This window comes from Amblyraja radiata, chromosome 32 (assembly GCF_010909765.2).
Source record: "Amblyraja radiata isolate CabotCenter1 chromosome 32, sAmbRad1.1.pri, whole genome shotgun sequence".
Classification (NCBI taxonomy): Eukaryota; Metazoa; Chordata; class Chondrichthyes; order Rajiformes; family Rajidae; genus Amblyraja; species Amblyraja radiata.
In genome coordinates, this window is record NC_045987.1 from 11,932,644 (window position 1) to 11,959,544 (window position 26,901).

At 41.0% G+C, this 26,901-nt stretch overlaps 1 protein-coding gene across 3 annotated transcripts in view; it reads right to left on the minus strand.

Moving 5' to 3' along the window:
* golga2 (golgin A2) overlaps positions 1-26,901 on the minus strand; it is a 75,251-nt gene that overhangs the window by 17,383 nt on the left and 30,967 nt on the right. For all 3 annotated transcript variants that reach the window (XM_033048726.1, XM_033048724.1, XM_033048723.1), the window contains 15 exons: positions 21,002-21,040; positions 18,113-18,175; positions 17,033-17,126; positions 16,797-16,903; positions 16,649-16,707; positions 16,416-16,557; positions 15,324-15,413; positions 14,204-14,311; positions 12,083-12,170; positions 8,730-8,866; positions 6,876-7,094; positions 6,075-6,188; positions 4,667-4,891; positions 3,476-3,578; positions 2,038-2,129 (listed from right to left, as the gene is read on the minus strand). In XM_033048726.1, coding sequence (XP_032904617.1) covers positions 2,038-2,129; positions 3,476-3,578; positions 4,667-4,891; positions 6,075-6,188; positions 6,876-7,094; positions 8,730-8,866; positions 12,083-12,170; positions 14,204-14,311; positions 15,324-15,413; positions 16,416-16,557; positions 16,649-16,707; positions 16,797-16,903; positions 17,033-17,126; positions 18,113-18,175; positions 21,002-21,040 — 1,680 coding nt within the window. The remainder of the gene's footprint in view (positions 1-2,037; positions 2,130-3,475; positions 3,579-4,666; positions 4,892-6,074; positions 6,189-6,875; positions 7,095-8,729; positions 8,867-12,082; positions 12,171-14,203; positions 14,312-15,323; positions 15,414-16,415; positions 16,558-16,648; positions 16,708-16,796; positions 16,904-17,032; positions 17,127-18,112; positions 18,176-21,001; positions 21,041-26,901) is intronic.

The following is a 26,901-nucleotide window of genomic DNA, read 5'->3' on the forward strand; positions in this document are numbered from 1 at the left end:
AGTCAGGATTGTACCTGGCTTTCTGGAGTTCTAAGCCAGTGCCAGTGAGCACCTCCCCTCTCTAGAAATAAACTATAAAGTACCTTGTCTCATCCAGCTTTAATGGAAATATCGCACTGTCTTAAGTACATTAGGGGAAAGCAGGTAACTAGAAAGAGAATAGGCCCCCCTCAGAAGGAGCCACAGGAGATGAGCAAGGTTTTCAATGAGTATTTCTCCACTGTGGAGAGATGAAGACTGGGGGACTTGGGACAGTTCATGGAGATGTCTTGTGAATAGTCCGTATTACGGTTGAGGAGGTGCTGGACATGCTAAAGCATATATAAGTCTCCCAGGCCTGATCAGATATACCCTGGAACACTGTAGGAAAATAGACAAGAAATTGCAGGAGCCCTGATGAAGATATATGAATCATCATTAGACACAGGTGAGGTGCCTGTGGACTAGAGGGTGGCTAGTGTTGTGCCTCTTTTAACGAAAGGTTAAAAGGAAAAGCCTGGAAACTATAGACCACTAAGCCTACATCTCTAAGATACTGGAGAGGATGCTGTGGACAAGATACATGTGCATTTGGATAGACAGAGGCTGATTAGGGATAGTCTCATAAATTTGACTGTTTATTGAAGAGGTAACCAAGAAGGTTTACAAAGGGAAGGTTGTAAATATTGTCTATATGGGCTTTAGTAAGGCCTTTGATAAGATTCCGCATGTGAGACTGCTCGAGAAGGTGCAGAGCAACCAGGGAGAACTAGCTGCTTCAATACAGAATTATCTTCATGGAAGGAAGCAGAGGGTGGTGGAAGGTTGTTTTTCAGACGGGAGGCCTGTGACTAGTGGTGTGCCTCAGGGATCGGTGCTAGGCACATTGGTGTTTGTGGTTTATATCAATGATTTAGATAAGAATGTGCAAGGCATGATCAGTAAGTTTGCAAATGTCGCTAAAGTATCGAGACAATGAAGATGGCTATCAAAAATTACAGCACGATCTTGATCAGCTGGGCAAGTGGGCTGAGGAATGGCTAATGAAGTTCAATGCAGATATGTGTGAATTGTTGCATTTTGGGAAATCACAGTTAGATAAGGTGGCAAAGAAGGCTTCATCAGTCAGGGTATTGAGTGTAGAAACTAGGACATTATGTTGTACAAGACGTTGGTGAGGCCGCATTTCTTTATCTTTATCACTTTATTGTCATTGTAGTGGTGCATACAACAAAATTTAGGCGCACTGCCTGAGCGGAGCTCAAATGTACAAGATAAAAAATAACAATAAAATAACAGCAAAAAAGTGAGAAAAATAAAAATTGTTCATACACTCACATGCACACACTGTGACACATCCACACAGATTCACACATGCATACACATTATGCCTACGTATGCACCCTTACCAGAAGGTTCACCTGCACCTCCTTCAACCTCATCTACTGCATCGGCTGTTCTAGGTGTCAGCTGCTCTACATCGGTGAGACCAAGCGCAGGCTTGGCGATTGCTTCGCCCAACACCTCTGCTCGGTTCGCAATAACCAACCTGATCTCTCGGTGGCTCAGCACTTCAACTCCCCCTCCCATTCCGAATCCGACCTTTCTGTCCTGGGCCTCCTCCATGGCCAGAGTGAGGCCCACCGTAAATTGGAGGAGCAGCACCTCATATTTCGCTTGGGCAGTTTACACCCCAGCAGTACGAACATTGACCTCCAATTTCAGGTAGTCCCTGTTTTCTCCTCGCCTTCCAAGCTCTCCCTCAGCCCACTGTCTCCGCTTCTTCCTTTCTTCTTCCCGCCCCCACTCTCACATCAGTCTGAAGAAGGGTCTCGACCTGAAACGTTGCCTATTTCCTTCGCTCCATAGATGGTGCCTCACCCGCTGAGTTTCTCCAGCATTTTTGTCTACCTTCGATTTTCCAGCATCTGCAGTTCCTTCTTAAACATGAACATTTATATAGTGCCTATAATGCAAGAAAAAAGTCCCTTTCTAGACTGAAATTGCTAGATGTTTGCATGTAGTTCCCTATATTCTGCAGACAGGGAGGGATCTTACCATTTCGTCTTTATTTTCCAGTTCTTCGGGTATTATAATATGGGGTCTCTGAATTCTATCTGACAATATACCATCACTTTCCACGCCATCACCTAGTGACAGAAAGTTGAATATTTATATCAGTAGGAAGTTGTGAAAATCACACATGAATCATTGCACAACATAGCATTATATAAGTTGCTTCATAAACTTCTGCAAGAGATTTGAGCTTAAACCAGCCAGCCATTTAGAACCCCACGGTGTGATTTATATGAATACTGTCTACTTCACACTTAAGGGCCTGTCCCACTGTACGAGGTAATTCAAGAGTTCTCCCGGGTTTTCCCGATTCGAACTCAGAGAATGTCCGTAGCGGGTACGTAGGAGTTCGTGGATTTCTCGTAGCGGCTCGTACGAGTAACAGTAGGTACTCGGGAAATCCGGTAAAGTCGTGACGTTTTTTCAACACTGTGAAAAATGTCCACGAGTAAAATAATACTCGTGATGAAAAAATGTTTTACTTTTTACTCGTACGAGCCGCTACGAGACATCCACGAACTCCTACGGACATTCTCCGAGTTTGAATCGGGGAAAAGTCGGGAGAACTCTTGAATTACCTCATACAGTGTGACAGGCCCTTTAGAATTTGACATTACTGTCCTTTTGTCCTGAATCAGAGAGAAATAATAGTAATTTCTGAACAGAAATCAGTTTTCCTGAATATCCTTGCAGATGAGGACACAGAGGACCAGCAACATAGGCATATCCATCCCAGTGCCATTAATTCCAATACTTATTTTTGCTTTTATTAGTAACTGCGATTTAAACACGCTGTCTAACCAGAATATGGTTTTAATGAGACATTCAACACACATAATATTAATAGGGTGGCGGTTAGAATCTTATCGCTTTGATATAATCCATGCTAGGATTAATTTGTAGACATCGCCATCTTCCTGGCCATTGTCACATTGCAGCCGTTTGACTGGAAATCCTACAATATTATAATGCCAAATGTAACAAATAAGGCTAAAGATTCGACAGTTGCTTTGTAGGGTTTATTGGAATTTTGGCTTTCACTTGTAAGTTTGTACGTCGACTTATAAGACAATCAAAATTAATTACGTTAAAGAATATATGTAAAAGACATAATGCAAGCTGGAACCTTGAGCAAGTGCTGAAGGAACTCAGCGGGTCAGGCAGCAGCAGCTATCCATTATTTATTACTATTGTGTCATCACCAATTTAATAACCGTTCTTTCAGAGTCTTCATCCCAATTATTTACAGAAATCGTGAATTATTTTGCCCCCTGTTACACATCTTGCCAACCAAAAGATACTTTTTGGTTGGAGAATTTGAATCTCGATGAATATGCAGTTTAATTTATCAGTGTGAAACAGAAATAAAACTTGAGTAAATAATGCTTTAAAACAAAGCTTGAAACAAAAACTCCCAGACCTTCAACTCGAAGCTGTGGGCTGATCTCATTCAACTCTGCTGTCAATATGCTGATCTGTGCTTTCAGTTCGTTGTTTTCCTTGTTTAATTGATCCAATTGCTCCTGTGGATGGGAGACACGTTGTCATGAGTCATCGGTAGACACAAATTGCTGGAGTAACTCAGCGGGACAGGCAGCATCATGCGTCATGATGACACACATTCCAAATCAGAGCCTCTGTATCCCCCTCAGTCTGTCACTAGGTTGAAAGATACTTCTTCCTTGGAGCGCAGGTGGCCTGAATGTGGTGTATAAAATCATGAGGGGAATAGATAAGGTGAGTGCAGAACCTTTTTCCATCAGGGTAGAGAAATCAAGAACTAGAGGCCAGAGGTTTAAGACCAGAGGGAAAAAAATGTAATAGGAGCCTGACGGGCAACTTTTTCACAGTGGGTATATGGAATCAGGTGCCAAAGGAAGCGGATGAGGCAGGTACAATAACATTTAAAATACATTAGGACATATATAGATAGGAAACATCTATATGGGCCAAACACAGATAAATTGACTTAGATGGGGCATCTTAGTTAGCATGAACTACTTGGGCCAAATGACCTGTGTCCATGCTGTATGAAAGTAACCTGTCTCTTGCAATCTCCAGGCATCAGTTACATTTGATGAATTAGATTTATTTGGTTTAATTAGTTTGCTTCAAGAGACAACTTGGAATTGTTCCTCAAATCCTTAATTTTTGTTTCATAAACTAAGGCCACTAGGCAGTTGATAGAGGGCCTCACCTTTTATGAGCATGACAGAAGCAGAAGCTTAAAAACTGGCTACTTTGAGGGAAAAAAATAAATCGTAATACACTACAATATCAAGCACAATAAAAATAGCATTATAGGGGCAATTCTTCCAAACCAAGAGACATAAAATCATGGCAAGTTGGCACTCCTGCTGGGTGAAGTTCTCTTACATAGATTTAGAACATGGAACAGCACAGTAACTGGAGGTCAAGATAAACAAATCTCATCTGTCTGCTTGTGATCTATATTCTCCCCCACATGCTCCCCTGCCTCCCACGTTTCCCCCCCCCCCCCCCCACACACAACTCCCCCACTGATCCATGTCGTTTATAAAACTTCCACATCAAGATTAGTTTGAAATGGGGGGGAAAAGCATTGCGTCCACAACCGAAGCATTAATCTCACCTTTGTTACCATAAGGTCTTTCTGGTGCAATTCAATGTGGACTTTCCCTTGTACTTCATCATGCTGCAGCCGGTCCATGAGATGCGTCTGCAGCAGGTTCTGCTTCTGCAGCTCCTCTCGCTCGGCCATCAGCTGCTGATAGGCTGCGGTGTACTGCTGGAGATGAGTGTAGAACTGATCCCTCTGGCCCAGCAAGGCCTGAGCTTCCTGTGACTTCAGCTCAAGCTGCGAGAACACAAGTGGCACAAGAATACCAGTTATTAAAGACGAAGGAATCTTGGCGGGCATTAGGTAATTTGGACAAGTCTGCCAGATTAAGCAACACAGATCTGAGGGCAGGACATAAAAAATGTACCGTTGGCAAAACTGGTAGTTTGAGACCATGGGAAACAGAATCTGGCACCCATTTCATATGTTTTTGATTGTTTAAGGGGTTGGACAGGCTAGATGCAGGAAGATTGTTGGGGAAGTCCAGGACAAGGGGTCACAGCTTAAGGATAAGTGGGAAATCCTTTAAAACCGAGATGAGAAAAACTTTTTCCACACAGAGAGTGGTGAATCTCTGGAACTCTCTGCCACAGAGGGTAGTTGAGGCCAGTTCGCTATATTTAAGAGGGAGTTAGATGTGGCCCTTGTGGCTAAGGGTATGGAGAGAAGGCAGGTACGGGATACTGAGTTGGATGATCAGCCATGATCATATTGAATGGCGGTGCAGGCTTGAAGGGCCGAATGGCCTACTCCTGCACCTAATTTCAATGTTTCTATGTTTGAAAGATACAGCAAGGAAACAGGCCCTTCGGCCCACACAGTCCACGCTAACCATTGATCACCCATTGATCAAATATTATCCCACTTTCTCATCCACTTCCTTCACATGAGGGGCCATTTCACAGTGCCATTTAACCTATAAACATGCACGTCTTAGGGATTTGGGAGGAAACCGGGGAAACCCAAACAGATACAGAGAGAACGTGCAAACTCCACTGGGCTAGCAACCGAGATCAGGATCGAACCTGGGTCTCTGGCGCTGTGCGGTGGCTGCAGCTCCACCAGCTGCACCACTGTGCTACATGTTGCTAACTGCATCATTCACTGATGAATTGATGATACAGAATTCACCAGTTCACATTATCCTATTTACAGCAACAAAATAGGAATGGTACAAAGTTTTTTCAGGGCAATCATAATGCACATTTTTTAAATGAAAGGATGGAACTTTTCACCCACTTTTTGATCCCGGAGGGCATGTTTCCATGCTGTATCATTTTATCAATCAATCAATCCATGTTTTTTGTACTTAATGAGCACTGGCATTAGTAATTCTTTAAATGAAACTGCAATTAGGTTAAGAACCATACTGTGGTAATATTAAGCAGTTTAGTTTTGGTGCTTTGGGAGAAATCAATACCTTTTCTTTCAAATCCCCCACATCTTCTTGCAACTCTCCAATCTTCCGAGCTACCTCCTTCTTCACATACTGCTCTGACTGCAAGGCGCTGGTGAGTTCCATATTCTCATTAGTCTGTAGACAGTTAAATTGTATACAAGATAAACACAATAGGATCCGGCAATGCTTCAAGTTGTTCCACCATTTTAAAAGACCATAGTTAATCTATTACTTTAGCCCTTACTTTCTTGTCCTGCCACATCACATGGTTCCCTTCAGGTCCACACAGTTAAGGTCCATCCAGATAAGTTTCAGCATGAATATACTCAACAAGCAAAACTAACAGATTGGCATTTATTCAGACTGAATCCTTTCCGCGTACAGAAGATGAATATTACAGTAAAATTAGATTTTAAAACATTTTAGTGTCTGTGCAAATCTGAAACTAGTTTGCAGTTCGCAAAACACAAAGTGCAGTTCAGGCAACATCTGCAGACGGAATGGACAGACAATGTTTCAGGTCAGGGCCCTTCTTCAGACGGGTCCCGACTCAAAAGGTCGCCTGTCCATTCTCTGCACAGATGCTGCCTGATCCACTGAGTTCCTTCCAGCACCATGTTTTTTTTTGCTGAAGATCCCTGCATCTGTAGTCCATTGCATCTCACACTTGTCGAAAGTGTCCACTAATCACATCTACAATATAAGCTAAACTTTCAGGATATTGAGCCCAAAGAGAATATCCTCAGGGCTACTGAAACAAATTCAAAATGCTGAATTATCAAGGAAACGGGATTTTACTTTAAGTCGCGGTGTAATACGTACAAGTTTGACAAATCCATTTTGAAGTTCTGCCAGCTGTTCCTTGAGCTCTCGATTCTGTGTAAGCGCCCTGCTTATCGTAGATTTGTCACTCTGCATATTTTCCAGCAGTTGCTTCCGGTCCACAGAATCATCATTGTAGCGTTCCACCGTCCGTTCCAGTTCCTGCAGCCTCTCTTCTTGTTCCCGGTTCAAACGACTCAGCTGCTCATTGTCACACACCTGAAGATGCACAAGCAGATGTAATCTTTGAAGCAAGCATGTACTTTCTCAGTAATAATATTCCACCGTTTTCTCAGGCAGTTTCAGCGTCCTGCCCAATCTCACTACAAAAGTCCAGAAGGATCTCGACCTGAAATGTCACTCATCCCTTGTCTCCATAGATGCTGCCTGTCCCGCTGAGTTACTCCAGCATTTTGTGTCTATCTTCGGTGTAAACCAGCATCGGTAGTTCCTTCCCACACTCTCCATTCATTTTGCTCTGATTATTACAAAGTTAAAAAGCATTGTGGCAGAGGAATGGCTTCGATGCTATCCTAATTGGTCAATATTACATTAGCACTCTTTAATATTACTACAAATGGACAGTACATCTACTGGGGAAAATTCAGTGGAGATCAAGAAAGTGAGAGAACACAAAATTCTGGAATAACTCAGCAGGTTCAGTAGCATATCTGGAGGACATGGATAGGTAACATTTCGGGTCAGGACACTTCTTCAGACGACTTCATCCTTTTTACGATTCTGAGTAAGTGAATTGACCCGAAATGTCACTGTACTGTTCTGTGTTCTATATCCAGGTCATTCCTCATTACTAAATCTCAGAGGACTTACTGTGAAACAGGATGTCAATCTGCCCTTTAATTATATTTATTTACCTGTGCTGACTGGCTATTAGCTGTATTATACTTTTCATACAGAGAACATAGAACAGTACAGCACAGGAACAGGCCCTCTGGCCTACAATGTCCATGCCAAACATGATGCCAGGTTGAACTAATCTCCTCTAACTGCACGTGATCCATATCCCGACATTTCCATGTGCTTATCTAAAAGCCTCTTCAAGGCAATTGTCACATTTGTCTCCACCACCACCCCTTGCAGTCCGGTCCAGGTACCCACACTGCGTTAAAAAAAAAAACTTGCCCCGCACTTCTCCTTTAAACTTTGCTCCTCTCACTTTAGACTTATACCCTCTAGTCTTCGGCATTTCCACCCAGTGAAAAAGGTTCCGACTGTCTACCCTGTCTAGAGTTCTCATAATTTTACATACTTCTATCAGTTCTCTCCTCGGTTACCGAAACACCAGAGAAAATAATCCAGGTTTGTTTAACCCTTCCTATAGCTAAAGAAAAGACAAAGCTCTGGAGTGACTCAGCAGATCAGGAGGCATCTCTGAAGAACATGGATAGGTGATGCTTCAGTTTGGGACCCAGTCTAAGGAAGGGTTCCGATCCAAGGCACTGTCTATCCATGTTTTCCAGAGATAATGCCCAACTGGCTGAGTTACACCAGCACTGTCTTTTTTTTAAATAAACCAATTCCTTCTGTCAACACTCTCCTTGCCCTCTAAATGTTATTCCCTTATCGTGTATCTATACACTGTAAATGACTCAACTGTAATCATACATTGTCTTTCCGCTGACTGGTTAGCATGCAACAAAAGCTTTTCACTGTACCTCGGTACACGTGACAGTAAACTAAACTGAATTGAACTAATTTTGGTAGTATTCTGGCAAACCTTTGCACCCTCTCTGATGTCTCCACAGCCTTCCTGTAATAGGGTGACCAGAAATGCACATGTCAAATCTCTGCATAGAATTAAATGTATTTGTTACAATTGAGAATCCGTCTCACCTGTGCCTGGTACTGAGTGTACAATTGCTCCTTCTCCCCCTGCAGTTGCTTTATATTCCCCTTCAGCATTCTCTCTTGCTCTGTGGGCCCTTCGGGTTGCGGTGTAGTTTGACTTTCACTCACCTCACAGGATATTTCTAAACAACACAGGACAGTCAACATTTTAAACTCAGTTAATCAAGATGATACACATTATATTTTCACTACAAAATTGTTTAATGATCAAGTTTTATTTCAATTACAAGATTTTTGGATTTTAAAATGAGGGGTTGAAAATCATGGAGTTTAAGTGTCCAATTCACCAATATAAATTGAAATATTAAACATAAAACAGTACAGAACAGGAACAGGCCTTACAGTCAATAATATCTGTGCCAAAGATGTTGCCAAGACCAACTCTAACCTGTCTGCGCATAATCCATATTCCATTATTCCCATCATATCCATGTGCCTTTCTAAAAGCATGCAGTTCTGATCGCCCCATTGCAGCAATCAGAATGCTACCTGGATTATGGAGCATTTGCTACAAAGAAACTTTGGACACATTTGGATTATTTTCTCTGGAACGCCAGAGGTTGAGAGGGGACCAGATAAAAGTATATACAATTATAAGAGGCATAGACAATAATTGTAAGAGGTTGACAGTCAGAACCATTTCCCCCAGGGTGGAAATGCCAAAGACTAGAGGACATAGCTTCAAGGTGAGAGGACAAAGTTTAAAGGAGATGTGCAGGGCTATTTAAAAAAAAAATTTAAACAGAGTAGTGGGTGCGGGATCGTGCAGCCAGTCGTGGTGTTAGCGATGTATATGAGAGTGGCGTTTAAGAGGCTTTTAGATAGCCACATGGATATGCAGGGAATGAAAGGATATGGCTCATGTGCAGGCAGAGGAGATTAGTTTAACTTGGGGTTATGCTCGGCTCACAGACTTTGTGGGTGATAGGGCCTGTTCCTGAGCTGTACTGTTCTATGTTATTTATTCATAAGGATCCATTGCTCATATTCTTGACTCCTCTTCTTCAAATATTTATCTACTTTCCTTTACAAATCAAATTAAGATTTCCAAAAATCTAAAGAATATCGATTTTACTGTGTCACATTATCCGTGCTAAAATGGTTAAATTTAGAAAATACTTTTCTTGCATTTCAGTAGTGCCAACACCTCAAAAAGTTACTTAATAGGCTCTTGAACACCACACTAACCTCAGCAACTATGATCTTCTATAGACTGCATCTCTGATTGCACTAAGGACTTCAGTTTTGCATTACTGTTACATAGTATTACGATCTTTTATTGTATTATTGTTTATTATATTTTTGTGTGTTATTGCATTCACAGGCCTGTTTAGCTGCAGCAGTTAAGAATTTCATTGTTCCGTTACTGGTCTCTATGACAATTAAACTCTCTTGACTCTTGACAAATACACAGTAAGTGGAGGTTGTACAGCTGGTGCACAAATAACGTATTTCACTCTCTGAATATTACAGAATCTAACTGCTCACAAAGTCTGCATTTTCTGCTGAGATCCAAAAGTGTTATTATTCTCCTATCACTATCTTTAATCAATGAAAGCAATTATTGGAAATTCTGAAAACAGCATGTGGGTACAACTTACTATAACACTGATCCTGACATTTCAAAATATGAGGCTGGGATGGAGAGGAAAAAGCAAAACAACAAATTCTGAGCCATGGGATACCAATGGATAATTCAGTTCTTGGAATCACAAGATACAGCATTCTTATTTCATCATTTCCAGGATAGTTTAAAAAAAAAATACTATCTACATCTTAACCGTGAAAAGTGATAAGGGGACTCTGAAGACTTGCATTAAGATGGCCCTTGTCTGGACGTTTTGATTATGTTTCCCACATAAATTGATTAAACTGCAAAAACAGTGGGTGCAATGAAAGGTGCCACAAAATTGCAAATTTATTCTACATTTCTGGGGAAAAAATAGATAATTTGTTGTTAGTTTGGAGGGCTATGAGCCCAATGAAAGCAATTGGGTCGAGCCCAATATGCTAACTTGGTCAGCATGGACAAGGTGGACCATGGCTCAAGGGGTGATTAGTGGGCATTCACTTTATGGGTCACATAACTGAATAAACTACAATTTAGGAATTCTTGACAAATCAGCTTTAATTTGTAGTTGCCAACTATGTAATCTCCATTCACTAAGCAATTACAGCATATCCTTCTTTGCAAGCATCCTCGCCAAAGAGCAATCCTCCGTTCCTTGCATAATCTTCAGGGAAATTCTAAGGCTCTTTCCATTGTGTTTCACTGCTGACCTCATTCTTAGCATATTGCAAACATGTTTACTATAGACCGGTGTTCTGAGGTGTTTCCAGAGAATAACAGTTACACATCCTTAAACAGAAACAAACATTGGATTAACGCCTGTTCTTCTACCCAGTGGACAGCAGAGATTATAAAAACCCATATTCTGAAGGAAGTCTAAAAAGGATAGAATGAAAAAGGGAGTAGTTATGAAGTCCGCAGGTTTATCATCCTCTGCCAAAAACCATGGAATTCTTCAAATTGCTTTTGTTCTGACTTACTGCCAATCAGAGAAAGTTGCTGCAGATCTCACCACAGTCATATCGGGTTTGTTCATCAATTAACATAGAACAAGTTAATTGATTATCCAGGTCAGAAAAAAGCTTAGGTCATCGGTCTGAAGAAGGGATCCAACCCAAAACGTCACCTATCCATGTTCTCCAGCAACGCTGCCGAGCCTGCTAAGTTACTCCAGCATCTTTTGTTGTTTTGTTTTCTGCAGTTCATAGTTTCTACATTTTGTTGCTTTGGGATCACTGTTCTATACAAGTTCGATATGTTGCAAACATTGTCATTACACGTTTGCCACCTGGTGTTCTGCAGCGGGTGAGATTTTCACCTAGAACTCTTCAGAGTCAGAGTAGCACAGCATGGAAAAGGGAGCTTCAGCCCAACTTGGCCATGCTGATCAAGATGCCCCATTAATGCTAGTCCATTTGCCCACATCTGGCCCATATTTCTCTAAACCTATCCTATCCCTGAACCTTTCTAAATGTAGTTTAAATGTTGCTACCTCAACATCCTCTGACAACGCGTTCCATACACTCACTGCCATCTGTGAAAAAGTTGCTCCACAAGTTCATATTAAATCTTTCCACTTTCAAATCACCCTAAACTTATGCCCCCCATGTTCTTGAGTCTCCTCTCCTGGAAAAAAAGACTGTGTATTCACCCTATCTATTCCTCCACTTATTAATGGTGCCAAATATGATTATACTTAAAACAATTCAATTCATGCTGTAAGTTGTGATGTTTTAGCCAAATGTTGCAAAAACACATCTAGAATTACCTGATCTATTCTTAAGGTCAGTCAATGAAGTTTCCAAGTCCTGCATATACACAAGACTTTGTTTCTTCTCCTCTGAAAGTGCATTCACCTGCAGAAACAACATGATCAATAGTTGCATTGAGATAGGAAAGACCGTTTAATCAAAGGTACACAAAAATGCTGGAGAAACTCAGCGGGTGCAGCAGCATCTATGGAACGAAGGAAATAGGCACCGTTTCGGGCCGAAACCTTTCTTCAGACCCGAAACGTTGCCTATTTCCTTCGCTCCATAGATGCTGCTGCACCCGCTGAGTTTCTCCAGCATTTTTGTGTACCTTCGATTTTCCAGCATCTGCAGTTGCTTCTTAAACACGACCGTTTAATCAATGTGCATTCTCAGGTGGAGATATTTCTGCTGGAGATTAATCTAACAAATTGTGCAAGCACTTCCCATGATCATATTCAATAGAATTCTTAGATTTTATTTATGAAATTATTTAAGCATTGTAATCAAACCAAAAATGAATTTAAAATAGGGAATATTAGAAACACTTAGTCAAGCAACAAGCCTGGGGCAAAAGTCATATTTGGATTTCAACATCCAGTAATGAAAGCTAGAAATTATATCTGGATCTTATATTCTCACTGGCTATTTTGCTAAGCTTATTAGGTCTACTCAGTCATTGTTTGTAGAACATACGCTACGCATATAACAGTGCATGCTACATGCAGTTGTACATCAGTCTAGTTTTTAACTTTTTAGAGGTGTCCGTACAAAAAAAAGTAGTTGATTGACTTCTAGATTCTGGGTCATTTACCAGCTGGTTTTAAGCTGTAAGGTCATTTACCAGCTGTATTTAAGTACATTAAATTAATCAATCACCTCATAAGAACATGCAAACATTTTCAATTCTAATTTCAGCGCACAATCTGTAATAGTTTGTTCAACCATTGCAAGGATCTGTACAGTGGGATTTTGGCTGGCATTTTATTGCATTCACTCTTGTGGGTTATTTTTTGGATGAATGTGGAGAGTTCCCAGAGGGTTCAGAACCACCAAATCTCTGCTGGTTTTTGCATTGATAAAATAGTGTTGCTCTTCACTGTGAGCCGGCGTCTCAAAGTGCCATCTCCAGTGAAAGCACATGGTTCCCATTGGCGACTGGTGACAACAGAGGCCCTTTAGTTTACTATTTGCTATGGATAGTATGGACATTCCAGACAGGTATATAACATTCACAAGCTATGGGGAGAGTTTGAGTAGGCTAGGACTTTATTCCTTGGAGTGCAGGAGGCTCAGTAGTGATCTTGCAGAGGTGTATAGAAGCATAGTGAATAGATTGGGCGAATACAGTTTTTTTCTTAGGTTAGAGGAATCAAGAACTCGAGGTCATAGTTTGAAGGTGAAAAGGGAAAGATTTAATAGGAACCTGAATGGGCAACTTTTTCACACCGAGGGTAGTGGGTATATGGAACAAGGTGCCAGAGGAGGTAGTTGAGGCAGGGAGAATAACAACATTTAAAAGTCATTTGGACAGGTATATGGATAGGAAAGGTTTAGAGGAATATGGATCAAATGAAGGTAAATGGGACGAGCTTACATGGGGCATCTTGGGCGGCATGGCTGAGTTGGGCCGAATGGCCTGTTTCAGTTCTGTCTGACTAAGAAATCTGCAAAATAGCCAGTGGGGAAGAGGAAACAAGTTTGAATATATGAAAATATCATGATCTGGAATGCAATGAATGGTAAGTCAGTGGATAAAGATTTAACAACAGCATTAGAAAAGGGAACTGGTATACAGCCAGAAAGCAAAAATATAATAGGCAAATTGGGCAGCTGCTTCAAAGAACCTGCAAAGGTTATTTAGGTACCAAACAACTAAGCTGCACTGCAAGATTTGGGGATATGTTGCATATCCAAAACCAGTCTGCATCATAAGGTGAAAAACACATAATCTTATCTTATCCGAATATGGCAGAAGCAATCCCATAGTACTTGGATGTCAGGTAAATATTTGAATTCTAAAACTGAACACATTACATGTGTTTTCAACAACAACAAAAAAAGGAAATATTTGTCCTTTGAGTGCAAGTTGGAGCAACACATTCACTACAGATTTAGGTCTTACTGTTACCACTAACTTGTGCTGTAAGCTGTTGAACTTTCTCTTGCCAGATTCTGCCCTCCTCCTGCAGCTTCTGAGCGTACTGATCTCTTTCGGCAAGAAGTAACCGCAGTGACTCTGACACCTGAAAACAACCACAATCGAATATCAAGATCCATTTTAAAATTAGTGCTTTCTGCGTTATATGAATACAACTTAGGTTAGCAGGATTTTCTATTTTAAATCTTAAATCCTCTTCCAATATATCATGAGGATGTGAATTTAAAAAAGTTATTACAACTATATTGTTAGAAAATGACACTTGATATTTAGCCTGAAGGTTCAGCCATCCCTCAACCCAAATGATAGAACATAGAGGAGCATAGGAACAGGTCCTCAGCCCAAATCCAGTATGAATATGATGCCAAGTTAATCTAATCTCCTCTGCCTGCATATCCATGTACCTATTTAGAAGCCTGTTCAAGACCACTGCCTCCTCCACCCCCCTGGCAGCAAGTTCCAGACCCCTACCACGCTCTGTAAATAAAAATTCCCCCCACATCTCTTTTAAATATTACCACTCTCACCTTAAAGCTTGGGACTTAACATTTCCACCCAGGGAAAAAGACTGTCTCCCGTATGTATATCTCTCAATCTTATATTTATTGTCTTCAGATAAATGAATTTATTTCTACATTGGCATACATACGCACCTGAATACCCGAGTATTGACCAATTGCAAAATGGCAAGTGACTGAACTGATAGCTCCAAGATCTTCTCACACTATTTACATCCTCCGAAATGTTTGCTCCGATTGGATTCTGCTCAAGCTGTTTTTCCCAACTCTCTGAAATAGCTGCAACCATACTTCCGAGCAAGTAGACAAATAAAACTGCAGATGCTGGAATCTTGTGCAAAATACAAAGTGCTGGAAGAACTCAGCACGTCAGGCAGCATCCGTAGAGGGAATGGACAGGCAACGATTTGGATTGGGATCCTTCTTCAGATTCTGACCCACAAGAACTTTTCTTATGTTCCTCGCTATTTTCAATGTGGCCTACAGAAAACCGACCGCATACTAATCGCACAGAAGTCAAGAACTCATATACAAAGGATCGAGGCCCAACCAAGTGATTTTGACCCGCAGAATCCTTACCTGCATCAACTGTGCCTCTAACTCAGTTTTTTCTTCAAGAACCACGTATAGTTGCTGATTAACCTCTGGCAACGCCGACTGATTTGAGAACTGAAGGAGACAAAATAAAACGATTCTTACCAAAACATCATAACATTTGATCTGCATTATAAATATACTTATAATATTCAACACAAACCCTCAAATTGACAATGGTGGGATAGGATGTTGTTTTCTGTGGACTTGGAAATTGGGTAAACAGAAACTTCTGTAGGTTACTGATAAAGATCCTTATATTGTTTAAGAAGGTACTGCAGATGCTGGACCTGTTTCCTGTTGTGAAGAAGTTTTGTGATCAACCATTTGTGATTGATTAACCATAGAATGACAAGTGATTGTATGAGTGACAAGTATGCTTTGAAAGGATTGGGCCTATGATTGATATATTGTGTTAAATGTCATTGCTGTAACTCTGTATAAGCATGTGACCACTTTTCCTACACACTATAAAAGACCTTGTAAGTCTTCGTTCATTAGAGTGGAGGCTCAGGAGAGTCAAGTGTCTGTTGCTTACTTGACTCTGTATACCTGACACTCTCGCCGGCTATGATCAGTAAAGCTTGAGTTGGTTTACCTAACCCATTGTGTGTTGTTTGTTTTTAAGAGTGAACTTTATCAGAAAAGGAAACGCTCCTTGGGCAGATCTAGCGAAACACCTCTCCAAATCCGTAACCCAAGGTCACCCAACAATTTGTCAGATAGTTGGCATGGCGAATAGTTCCCAATTTGTACAAGGTAGAACACTAATTCCAATTTGTAAAGTCAATTATGAACTTGGAACATTTTTTCAAAAGTGGTGAGAGCATCCAATATTGAAGTAACAAGTCAGCACAGTGTGCATTGAACGAAGGGACATGAACATCACAGGATTTATACCCCTCAATCATTTGTTAGGATATTGTCGTTATTCCCTTTAGGGCTGTCTTTTGCTTCCCATCTAGAAGACTCTTCCTCCCTCTTCTTGAGCCCTTACTACTTGATGTACAAGTTTAATGCTTGAATCATCTCGACTAGAAAGTGGGAAGCCGTACTGAAATCTATAAGCTGCCCCACCTGTTGAATCATCAGCTCAGCCATTTCCAGTTTCTTGTGCAAATCTTCAATGTTGTTTCTCATAGTTTCATTTTCCGATACCCTAGACCGCAACTGTTCTGAGAGTTCAGAATTTTGCTGTTTTATCTCCTCGCTCATTTTACTGCAAGTCAAATACAAATAGTTGGTTTATCAGGTTTTCTTTTTAAAGAATACAATTAGTTATGTCACAGTAAATATGTTTTGTAACTCACTTTAGTTTGTATACTTCTTGTCGCAGGTTCTCTCTCTCTTTTTCAATCTCTTTGCTTATCTGTAAAGACAAGTTTCAAAATAATATTAAGCACATTTTATTTCCCTAAATGAGAAGTTGGACTTTCGGTTGAAGAATTAGCCATTTACTTTGTCAGACTGTTTGTGTTGGGATGAGATGGAGGACAGTGTGCGTTCCAGTTCTGTCACTCTTTGCCTCGATTGCTGCAACTTGTTACTTAAATCTTCCGCCTCACCTAAAAGGAAAAAAAAAATGACAAAGATTAGAATTCAAGCTTTCCAGCGAACTACCAACGTTTTCCTCAAAACAAAATCACGATTAGGTTGGCAGAGAAAAATGGGTCTAATAAATCAAATGGCTTTACCTGCTTTTAGCCTTGCTGCCTGCTGTGTGTGGACCAAAGCTGTCTGGAGCTCCGATTTCTCAGAAACCAAAATTCCAATGGTCTGAATGTGAACCTGGAGATACAATTAAATTATTCAACATTTTCAATGATTCTCAGTGCAAGATGGTGCCGCAACCTGGCGGCTCTCTGCATGCGGTTCCAGAAGAGGATCTATTGTACTCACATATAGTATGATTTCGGTTTAGGTTTACCATTCTCACATATACCAAGGTATAGTGCATAACTTTGTTTTGCATGTTACCCAATCAAATGGATACCATATATAAATGCTATCAAGCCAAACTCAAGTACAACAGTTAGAGTGAAAGGAAAGATACAGAGTGCATATGACTGGGAGGCATGTAGAACAAGCTTTTCACTGTATCCCTATACATGTGGCAATAAACAAACAAAACTATACAACAATATTTAATAAATTTGTTTAAAGAACGTGGCCATCACGACATGGGCATTGTTTTTTTGCTCTGATCCGAGTACGCGGTTCTGAGTCAATGACATGGGTGCACCCGGGGTTACGTCTAAGCCAGAGCAGGCAAGGTGGGTAGATTTCTGTCCCTAATGATTAATGATTGTGGTGTGTTTTTTTAAAATACAAATAGGGTGGTAACTGCATACTTCCTTAAACTCTACCGACTGCTTTTGAAAAATTCCAGATTCATTTAATTCTAAAGTCCCCAGTATCATCAGGTTTCATCCTTGCCGCAGATTACATTTGGCACAGTCACAATATGTAGTTCAGCTGACTACTTTGGGTCAGAGTTGTACAGGCACTTTAGCCCAGCTCGTCCATGCCCAACCATGATGGCCATCTTAGTTGGTTCCATTTACACAGTCGCCCGATATCCCTCTCCTATCCTTTTCCTATTCATGTACCTGTACAAAACTCTTTTAAATGCTGTTATTGTGCCTACCTCAATTATTTCTTCTGGCAGCTTATTCCAGAAACCCACCCCCCTCTGTGTGAAAACTGCACCAGGCAGTAAGTGCCTTTGAGCAGAGACCACTGGAGAAAAAAACCTTGCATCTTGATGAACTTACTTGGAGCTGTTCTCTCATTGATGCATGTTCTTTGAAATACTTCTGTTCCGAATCTTTCTTACCCTAAGTAAATATGGATATATATTGTAAATATAACATCACATGGTGCAAAACAAACAAACTTTCAAGAATAAAATGAAAGCAGATTACAAATCTAATCCACTTAACATCTCATGTGCTGAGTGGGGTAATAAGACTCACAGGTATAAAACGAAGAAAATCAGAGATTTCAAGGTTTTAGGAAAGCATGCAATGGTTTTAATGAATCACTGAAACAGTGTGACTTTGCAATTCACTTGACTTTTACACTGACTTCGCAAAAAACTGAACAGTAAGGCACAGGTGAATCGTTCAAATTTAATCTGAAATAGAAAAATAACTTTAGGTTTTTGCTTTTAACAAGCTACGGGAGGCAACTTGTGTGTGTAATTTGCAGGAGAAACCACTGGATGGCAGTCAGGGACTGAAATCTTGACAGAGTCTAGCAATCATTCGACAAAACAAATTGCTGGAGGAACTCAGCAGGTCAGACTGCATCTGTGGAGGAGACGGACAGATGAGGTGTTGGGGTGGGATTGTTCTTTAAACGGATGGAGCAGGAGGGGGGGGTGAGAATGGCGATCAAGAGGGATTTTGATTGGCAAAAGGGTAAAGCAAGCGAAAAAGGCTGGAGATGAAAAGGAGCCAAAAGGGTGTCAGATAAGAAGAGGAGTGAAATGTAATGCCCAAGGGAGGGGAAATGGGTGGATGGGGATTAGATTCAGATTAGTTTGTCATTGTGCATTGAAATTCCTTGCTTGCCTGAAGCCCAGTGTACCTACAGTACAGATGCTCCCCGATTTACGATGCTTCGACAAACTAATCTCTTTGGTGACCAATGGGGACTCATACAAGAGGGATGGGTTGCATCTGAACTGGACAGGGAAATCAATATCCTGGCAGAGAGATTTGCTGGAGTTACTTGGGAGGGTTTAAACCAGTCGGGCTGGTGTGGTACCCAATGCAGTAGTGAGGCAAATGAGAAAGTTGAAGCAAATACAGAAATGAAAAATAACAAGCTCAGTAGACAGGACAGCATGGTTGGGAGCGAGGGAGATTGATGCTTTTAGATGCCTGGCAGGCAAGACTGATGAATTCAGGGCATAGATAGGTACATGGGATTGGGATATTACAGAAACATGGTCGGTAGAGCTGTTGCCCTACAGCGCCAGAGACCCAGGTTCGATCCTGACTACGGGTGTTTGTCTGTAAGGAGTTTGTACGTTCTCCCCACAACATGCGTGGATTTTCTCCGAGATCTTCGGTTTCCTCCCACACTCCAAAGACGTACAGGTTTGTAGGTTAATTGGCTTGGTATAAAATGTAAAAATTGGCCCTAGTGTGTAGGATCGTGTAGGTGTGCAGGGATCACCTGTGGGTGTGGACTCAGTGGGCCGAAGGACCTGTTTCCGCGCTGCATCTCTAAACTAAACTTGGCTGAAGGAGAGACGGAGCTGGCAGCTCAATGTTCCGGGATACAATGTTACAGGGTGGATAGAGGTGGAGGGTAAGAGGGGGGCAAGTAGATGAGGAAAAAATATCTATGTGGCATTTAGCAAGATCACGTGGTGTTTCACATGGATAGATCCTGGGTCCACTATTGTTCGTTTTTTACGTTCATGATTTGTATATTAATATAGATGGCATTGTTAACAACTTTGTGGATAACAGTACAATTGGTTGTGTCGCAGTCAGCAAAGGAGGTTATTTAAGATTACAATGGGATCTTAATCAACTGGGTCAATGGGTCAACTCAAAGGCAGATGGACTTTATCGGCAAGTGGGCATTTATCGGTCAGGTTATTGAGTACAGGAGTTGGCACATCATGTTACTGTTGTGCAAGTTGTTAGTAGGGCTACGTTTGGAGTACTGTAAATCATTATGGTCACTCTGCCATAGGAAGGCATCAGTAAACTGGAAAGGAGACAGCAAAAATATTTACAACAATGTTATCAGGTCTGGAAGGTTTGAGTTGCAAAGGAGAGGCTGGCTGAGGTGTGACCTGCTGGAGGTTTATAAAATCACAAGGGGCATAGACAAGATGAATAGCTACAGCCTCTCCCCAGAGGAGGGAAATCCAAAATTAGAGGGCAAAGGTTTAGGTGAATGGAATTAAATTTAAAAGGAGAACTGAAGGACAACTCAGTTGTGAAGAAAGTTGCTCCTCAGATCTCCTTTAATCTTATCATGGATGAGTTACGAGGACAAATGGCAGAGGCAAGTACAATTATGACATTTTAAAAGTACTTGGGTAGATACATGGATAGAAAATTGAGGAATATGGGCCAGGTCTAGGCGTAATGGGACTAGCTTGATTAGGCGCCTGGTTGGCATAGATGAGTTGGGCCGAATAGCCCAGTTCCATGCTGTAAAATTCCATGACTCTTTAAGCAATATTTACTTCCTCCATTTAAGATCTTGGTAAAATTCCAAAATCACTTTAGAATTCCCTATTCGACAGCTTGCTTACAAAAGTGGGTGAAGCCTTATGCCAGAATTATGTAGGTACTTAGTTCTTAATGCATCTGCAACAATTGAAAACTGATAGCTGCTTTGCTGTTTAATGCCATACAATGACTTCTGGGCAAGTTCAGAGGCTGGGAAGGTAATGCTGTTGATTCTCAACTGGAGTGTGGGGAAGGAAGCATGGAGAGAATTGAGCTGGTAATTTGTCCCTGAATACTAAGGACGGGACAGAGAGGAAATATAACAGAAAATTTACCAAATAATCAAAAAGAGAAAAAAAACATTGGTAAAGGCACAGGCCAAGTCACCTGCCAAACTTCCGAATAGTAATAACTCCTTGAAAAGAAGCAAACAATCCAAGCACATCAAAGCTGGTATTTTACCTTCTCCAGCTGACCACTCAGCTCTGTGTTGTTTTTATTCTGTTCGGAGAAATAAGATGTGAAAACTACAGTGAAATATCCAAACATAAATCTCTTCACATTTTACTCCTACATCCCAGTGTCACACACACACACACACACACACACACACACCTGTTTTTATTGTGAGTCAAATTAGGAATGAATAACAAATCAAATTTTAGACCATTTTCTAAATATGGCCCTACTAAAGTTTGGATTACAGGGAAAAACACAGTCAAACACCCAAACTTCCCATAACATTGTTCACACTGAGAAGATACATAGGGTTCCCAGTTACAAGCTTCCCCTGCTGTTCACACCGTGGAACATTGGTTTATCGATCCCGTGTCAAACCTGAATGTGTATGGTCTACATCTGGTCTTACTATTAGATCACCTAGTTTAGGTCAACAACACCAAATACTAAACTGCTTCCTTCTGCCGGGTCAAACTAATCTAGGATGAACAACCCCCCCCCCCCCCACCCCCACCCCCGATTCTATATTTCCATGGATAACCTTCCTCCATTCACACCTAGCTTCAAACACCAGGACTAATTGACCATCATTTTATATGCTGTGATAAGCGTCCCTCCATTCCTCTTGGGCTGAGTACCCCATTTCTTCCCTTCCTAAATCCCCAATTCCCTGCAGTTTCTTCTCCACCTACATCTCCCCTTCATTAATTTGAAAATACTGGTGCAAGAACCTACTTGCAGTTTGCTTCACTTGAACATAAAACTATTGTACATGCTCGAGGTGAAAGATGACTGTTAGAGTGCAGCCACTTTAAGGGTCAGTTTCCATTCACGGCAAGCAATTAATCTACAACAATTCAAGCAATCATGCAACATACGACTGTCATGCTTTTACTAAAAAAATATATTCCATGCAGCTACAGTAGTCTGAAAACACAAAGTTACATAACACAGAGAAGTTGATCAGTTAACATTGCAAACTAAAAGTCCAATTTCATCAAATTCATCATAATCTGAATATTGATTAATTCTATTTCAATTCACAAGACAGAGATTAGCAATGACCTGAAAACTGCATGTTTAAAGTTCAATTATTTCAGCAGAGCTACTCATAAGGAGGTGGCATCCTGATGTTGTTGCTATACCTAACTCTGATGCTTTCCGTGCAAGCACATTCCTGGCCCATCCCTATCAAAGACAACTGAATGAGGTGCTTTGTGTAAATTTATCCAGATTGTATCTTCCAAACAATTTTAATCAGAGCACTCAAATGTTAATGAGAAATGTCAGTTGTAACACTACCATTGAGTCACAAGGTTGTGAAACCCACTCCAATGATGGGCAAGTGTACTGAGTGAGTGTTGCACTGAGGGATTGTTTATTGGATATTCTCTCAGGTTTATTTAAAGTAATGCAACAACTATTTCAATGAGGAGCAGTGGCGTTAGCCTTTGTGTCCTGACCAAGATTCATCCCTCAAACTAGAACACGAAGCACAGATCAGAGTCACAATCTACGAGTTGCAGTTTGTGAATTGTGTGTTCAAACTGAGTATCCAATGTCCGACACAAAACTTTAAAAGGGCTTTGGGACGTCTGAAATTCTGAATTACTTTCCTCCCTGGATCACAAAATGCCTTGTTTGACACAAAAGACATGTCCTGCCACTGGTTCAAGTCTAAGCACTTGCTGATACTATGCCTCATTCAAACAAATGGGTGTCAGGGGTTATGGGGAGAAGGCAGGAGAATGGGGTTAAAATAGAAAGATAAATCAGCCACGATTGAATGGCGGAGTCGACTTGATCAGTCCACACAACGGCAAAATCATCATGGGACGGTTCTTTCTGGCTCACCTTCAATAGTCTATTTCTAATAAATTGCTGAGCAAAACGGGCATCAAAGCTAATTACAACAGTGGACCTTTACATTAAAATAATTTTACATTACATTTCCCTAATGGCATTATAAGCAAATCTACGTGTGACTTGTGTATATTTTGAGTCCAACAAACCAGAAAGGAATAGGTTTTAATTGAGTAAAAGGCTTTTTCCTTGATTGACTTTTACATTTCAAAACAGCTGTCCATGTTTGTACTATCCAATGAGCGAAGCACTGGCAGGATAATAATCTATATTTATTTGACAAGGCTGATGCTGACAACACACTCGGGTGAGAACAAATGGCCTCAAATAGAACAGCAGCACTGCCCTGTCTAGAGCTGATGTAAGGGAACGCATCAGATAGCGGTGTGTAACCAAATACATTGGACGGCCTATAGTCAGAGTGATGCAGCCAAAGAAACTAAGACGTCACCTATTCATGTCTTCAAGTGATGCTGCCTGAGACCTGCAGAGTTATTCCAGCACTGCTTTTTTTCTTTCTGCACAAATCCCCCCAGTTTAGCATCTCTCCGATTAACTGGCTTTTTCCATACATGTGTTAAAAGCTTCCCACTTGACCAAAATTTTAAACTCTGCGCATGCATTTTTCTGAGTCAATGCTGCGCTGGGGGGGGGGAATGCATGCGCAGAGTTTAAAATTTTGGTCAAATGGGAAGCTTTTAACACATGTATGGAGAAAGCCAGTTAATCGGAGAGATGCTAAACTGGGGGGATTTGTGCAGAAAAAAAAACCAGTGCTGCTATCACTGCTGTCCTGGCCAAAATTTGCAGTCTCCTTTAGTGATAAAATCAATTACTTGTGGGTGTGAAATCCCATGCTTCAGATATAAAAGGCTATGGATCTCAAACCAAAAGCATCAAATCACAGGTACTGATCTCCCCACCATCATGGGGATCTACGGGAGGTACTGCCTCAAAAAGGCACCCAGTATCAAAGACCCACATCACTCTGGCCACGCTCTCAATTCACTACTATCATCGGGAAGGTGGTACAGGGACCTGAAAACCGTGACCACCAGGTTCAACAACAGTTTCTTCCCAGCAACTATTAGGCGCTTGAACACTGCGCAACACTGACTTCAGAAATGATTATCTTCTATGGATTATGTCTTTGGTTGCACTATGGGCTTCAGCTTTTGCACTATCATGGTTATCTATTATGTTTATTCATTTATTGTTTTTTTGATTATTATTATCTGTGTAATTGCATTTACAGGCCTGTTAAACTGTTGAGAGTACAGTAATTTAATTATTCCATTGGCGGTACATATGACAATTAAACCCTCAATTCTCAATAGTCAAGACAAGAGTGTTTAATTGTCGTTTGCAACAACAATACAACAAAGAAACCTTACTTGGAGCAGCTTAACAGGCCTGGAACACAACACATAGATAATATAAAATAAACAAAATTCATTAAATCAATAACCCCAATACTAGTACAAAAAAAGCTTGAGGTTCTTAGTGCAATCAAAGAAAGTCCATAGATCGAAGATAGACACAAAATGCTGGAGTAACTCAGCGGGACAGGCAGCATCTCGGGAGAAAAGGAATGGGTGACGTTTCGGGTCGAGAAAAGGTCTGAAGAAAGGTCTTGACCCGAAATGTCACTCATTCCTTTTCTCCAGAGATGCTGCCTGTGTTACTCCAGCATTTTGTGTCTATCTTTGAACTTCGGTTTAAACCAGCATCTGCAGTTCCTTCAAAGTCCCTGGTTCGTTGGTAGAGATGTTGTGTAGCGTTCTACAGCCTGATGGTTGTTGGAAGATGCTATTCTTGAACCTGGTGATCACAGCTTTCAGACACCTTCTTCCTCACGGTAGCACCCCTTCTTCCCGATGGTAGCAGCGAGATGAGAGCATGGTCAGGTTGATGCTGGCTGCCTTTTTGACGGAATGCCTGCTGCAGATCCCTTCAATGATGGTGAGGTTTTTTTTACCCGCGATGGCCCAGCTGGTGTTCACCACTTTCTGTAATTTCCTTTGGTCCTGGTCGTTTGAGTGGCCGAACCAAGTCGTGGTGCAACCAGTCAATATGCTATCTACTATACACAAACTCTACACATTTTCACTGGGTTTTATTTTTTATCTATAGGGGGGGTCGCACGGAAGGTCACTGGGTCATGGGACTCGACGCACGGAGCCACTAAATCCAACTGGAAGACATCCGTCACTTCCGGTATATGTTATTAATGCTAGAAACGCGTACTTTCCTACCTGTTAAAAACCGCCAAAATGTTGAATTTTTGCGCTGAAAAAATTTGTGGGAGTCGGGGTAAGTGTGAGAGACATGTACCCAACTTCAGAATTCCAAAAGTGAAGCGAGATGAAGGCATAGAGAAGCGATAACTGAAGGGACAACAGCAGCTAAAGTGCTTGGTAAACATTGAAAATATTGGGGATTATCGCGTTTGCTCACTGCATTTCATCAAGTAAGGCATTATTTGTGTTTTTTCTTGATTCCTTTGGTATCTAAAAATTCTCAGAAGTGATAAATCTGGCTGTAAATTTTCCTTCAGATGCGTTTTCATTTTGTATGTAAAAACCCACGAGAACCATGGGCAATTTAAAAAAATTACAGCCAGATTTATCACTTCTGAAACTTTTTAGATGCCAAAGGAATCAAGAAAAAACACAAATAATGCCTTACTTGATGGAATGCAGTGAGCAAACGGCAAATGTTCGGCAAGCACTCTGGCTGTTGTTGTCCCTTCAGCTCTCGTTTCTATCTACCATCATTTCTCCTCACATTTGGAATTCTGAAGTAGGCTAAATGTCTCTCACGCTTATCCCGATTTCCATAATTATTTACAGCGCAAAAATTGACAATTTCAGCTGGTTTTAACGGGCCCGCTACGCTGGAAACAATGGTAAGTGCCTATCTGCAGTTCATCGCGTGTAATCCATTTGGAGTAGCATAGCAACAGTACGGGTCATGGGTCGTGACCCGTCTGCCGTGAAACCTCCCTATTGATCATAAATATCAGAACCTGGATTTCAGATAACATATCTGGCCTTCCAACACAAGACAATTCCAAGGTAGAAGATTACTATTCCCCCACATATGCTCCACTTCAGAAATATATATTTTTTTCACTAGTTTTGAAGATTTTTTTTGAAGCTCAAAAAAATGTGGTCATTGGATAATAAATAGTATCTTGGGGACAAAGAAACACGTCTTCATTCCAATCAGTCTGGAGAAGGGTCTCGACCCGAAACGTCACCCATTCCTTCTCTCCAGAGATACTGCCTGTCCCACTGAGTTACTCCAGCATTTTGTGCCAACCTTCATTCCACTTGTTGCCTTGCATTTGAATGTGTCTCCATGCCAAGTGTGAAATTAACATAAAACATGAACCCTACCACCACATCAATTCACTGATGAACTGTGCACAGATCTTAAGCACATGACACATTTTGTCAAACTGAAAAGATATGGAAAAGAAAACGTCATCCCAAACGAACAGTGCTCATTCAGGAACTGGTGCTTTGGCAGGATAGGAACCAGCTGCTTTCCCATTTTGTTGTGGAACACATTGCGAATAAGTTAAGAGCTCTTATTTAAAAGGATATTGGCCCAAAGTACAGGACCAATGCTGACATTTGCAAAAGGTCAAGAACAAAATATAATTCACCAAACATCCTTCTCACAGCAGTGAATCAATCTGGCATTTAAAGGGTTGAACAAATTTTATGTTCTGACTGTCTGCACATTCGCAGACTGCTGAAGTGAAAATTAACAACTGGAAACTAGGCCAGTCTGAAAATGAATACATGATTCACTGCAGCCACATTTAAGGGAAAAAGTGCAGTGTGACAGAGATGTGATCTAGATCTAATAGTGCATTGAGATTGTTCTGTGGAGCAGCCTTGTCAAAAGGTTTGAACATTAAGTCAAAAGATCATTATCATCCAATTTTTTTTTACAATTTTAAAAAAGAACCAGGAGTTTTTTTTTTTAAGTCATTTGATAGGCAGGTAATGGCTCTTTTCTCCCATTTT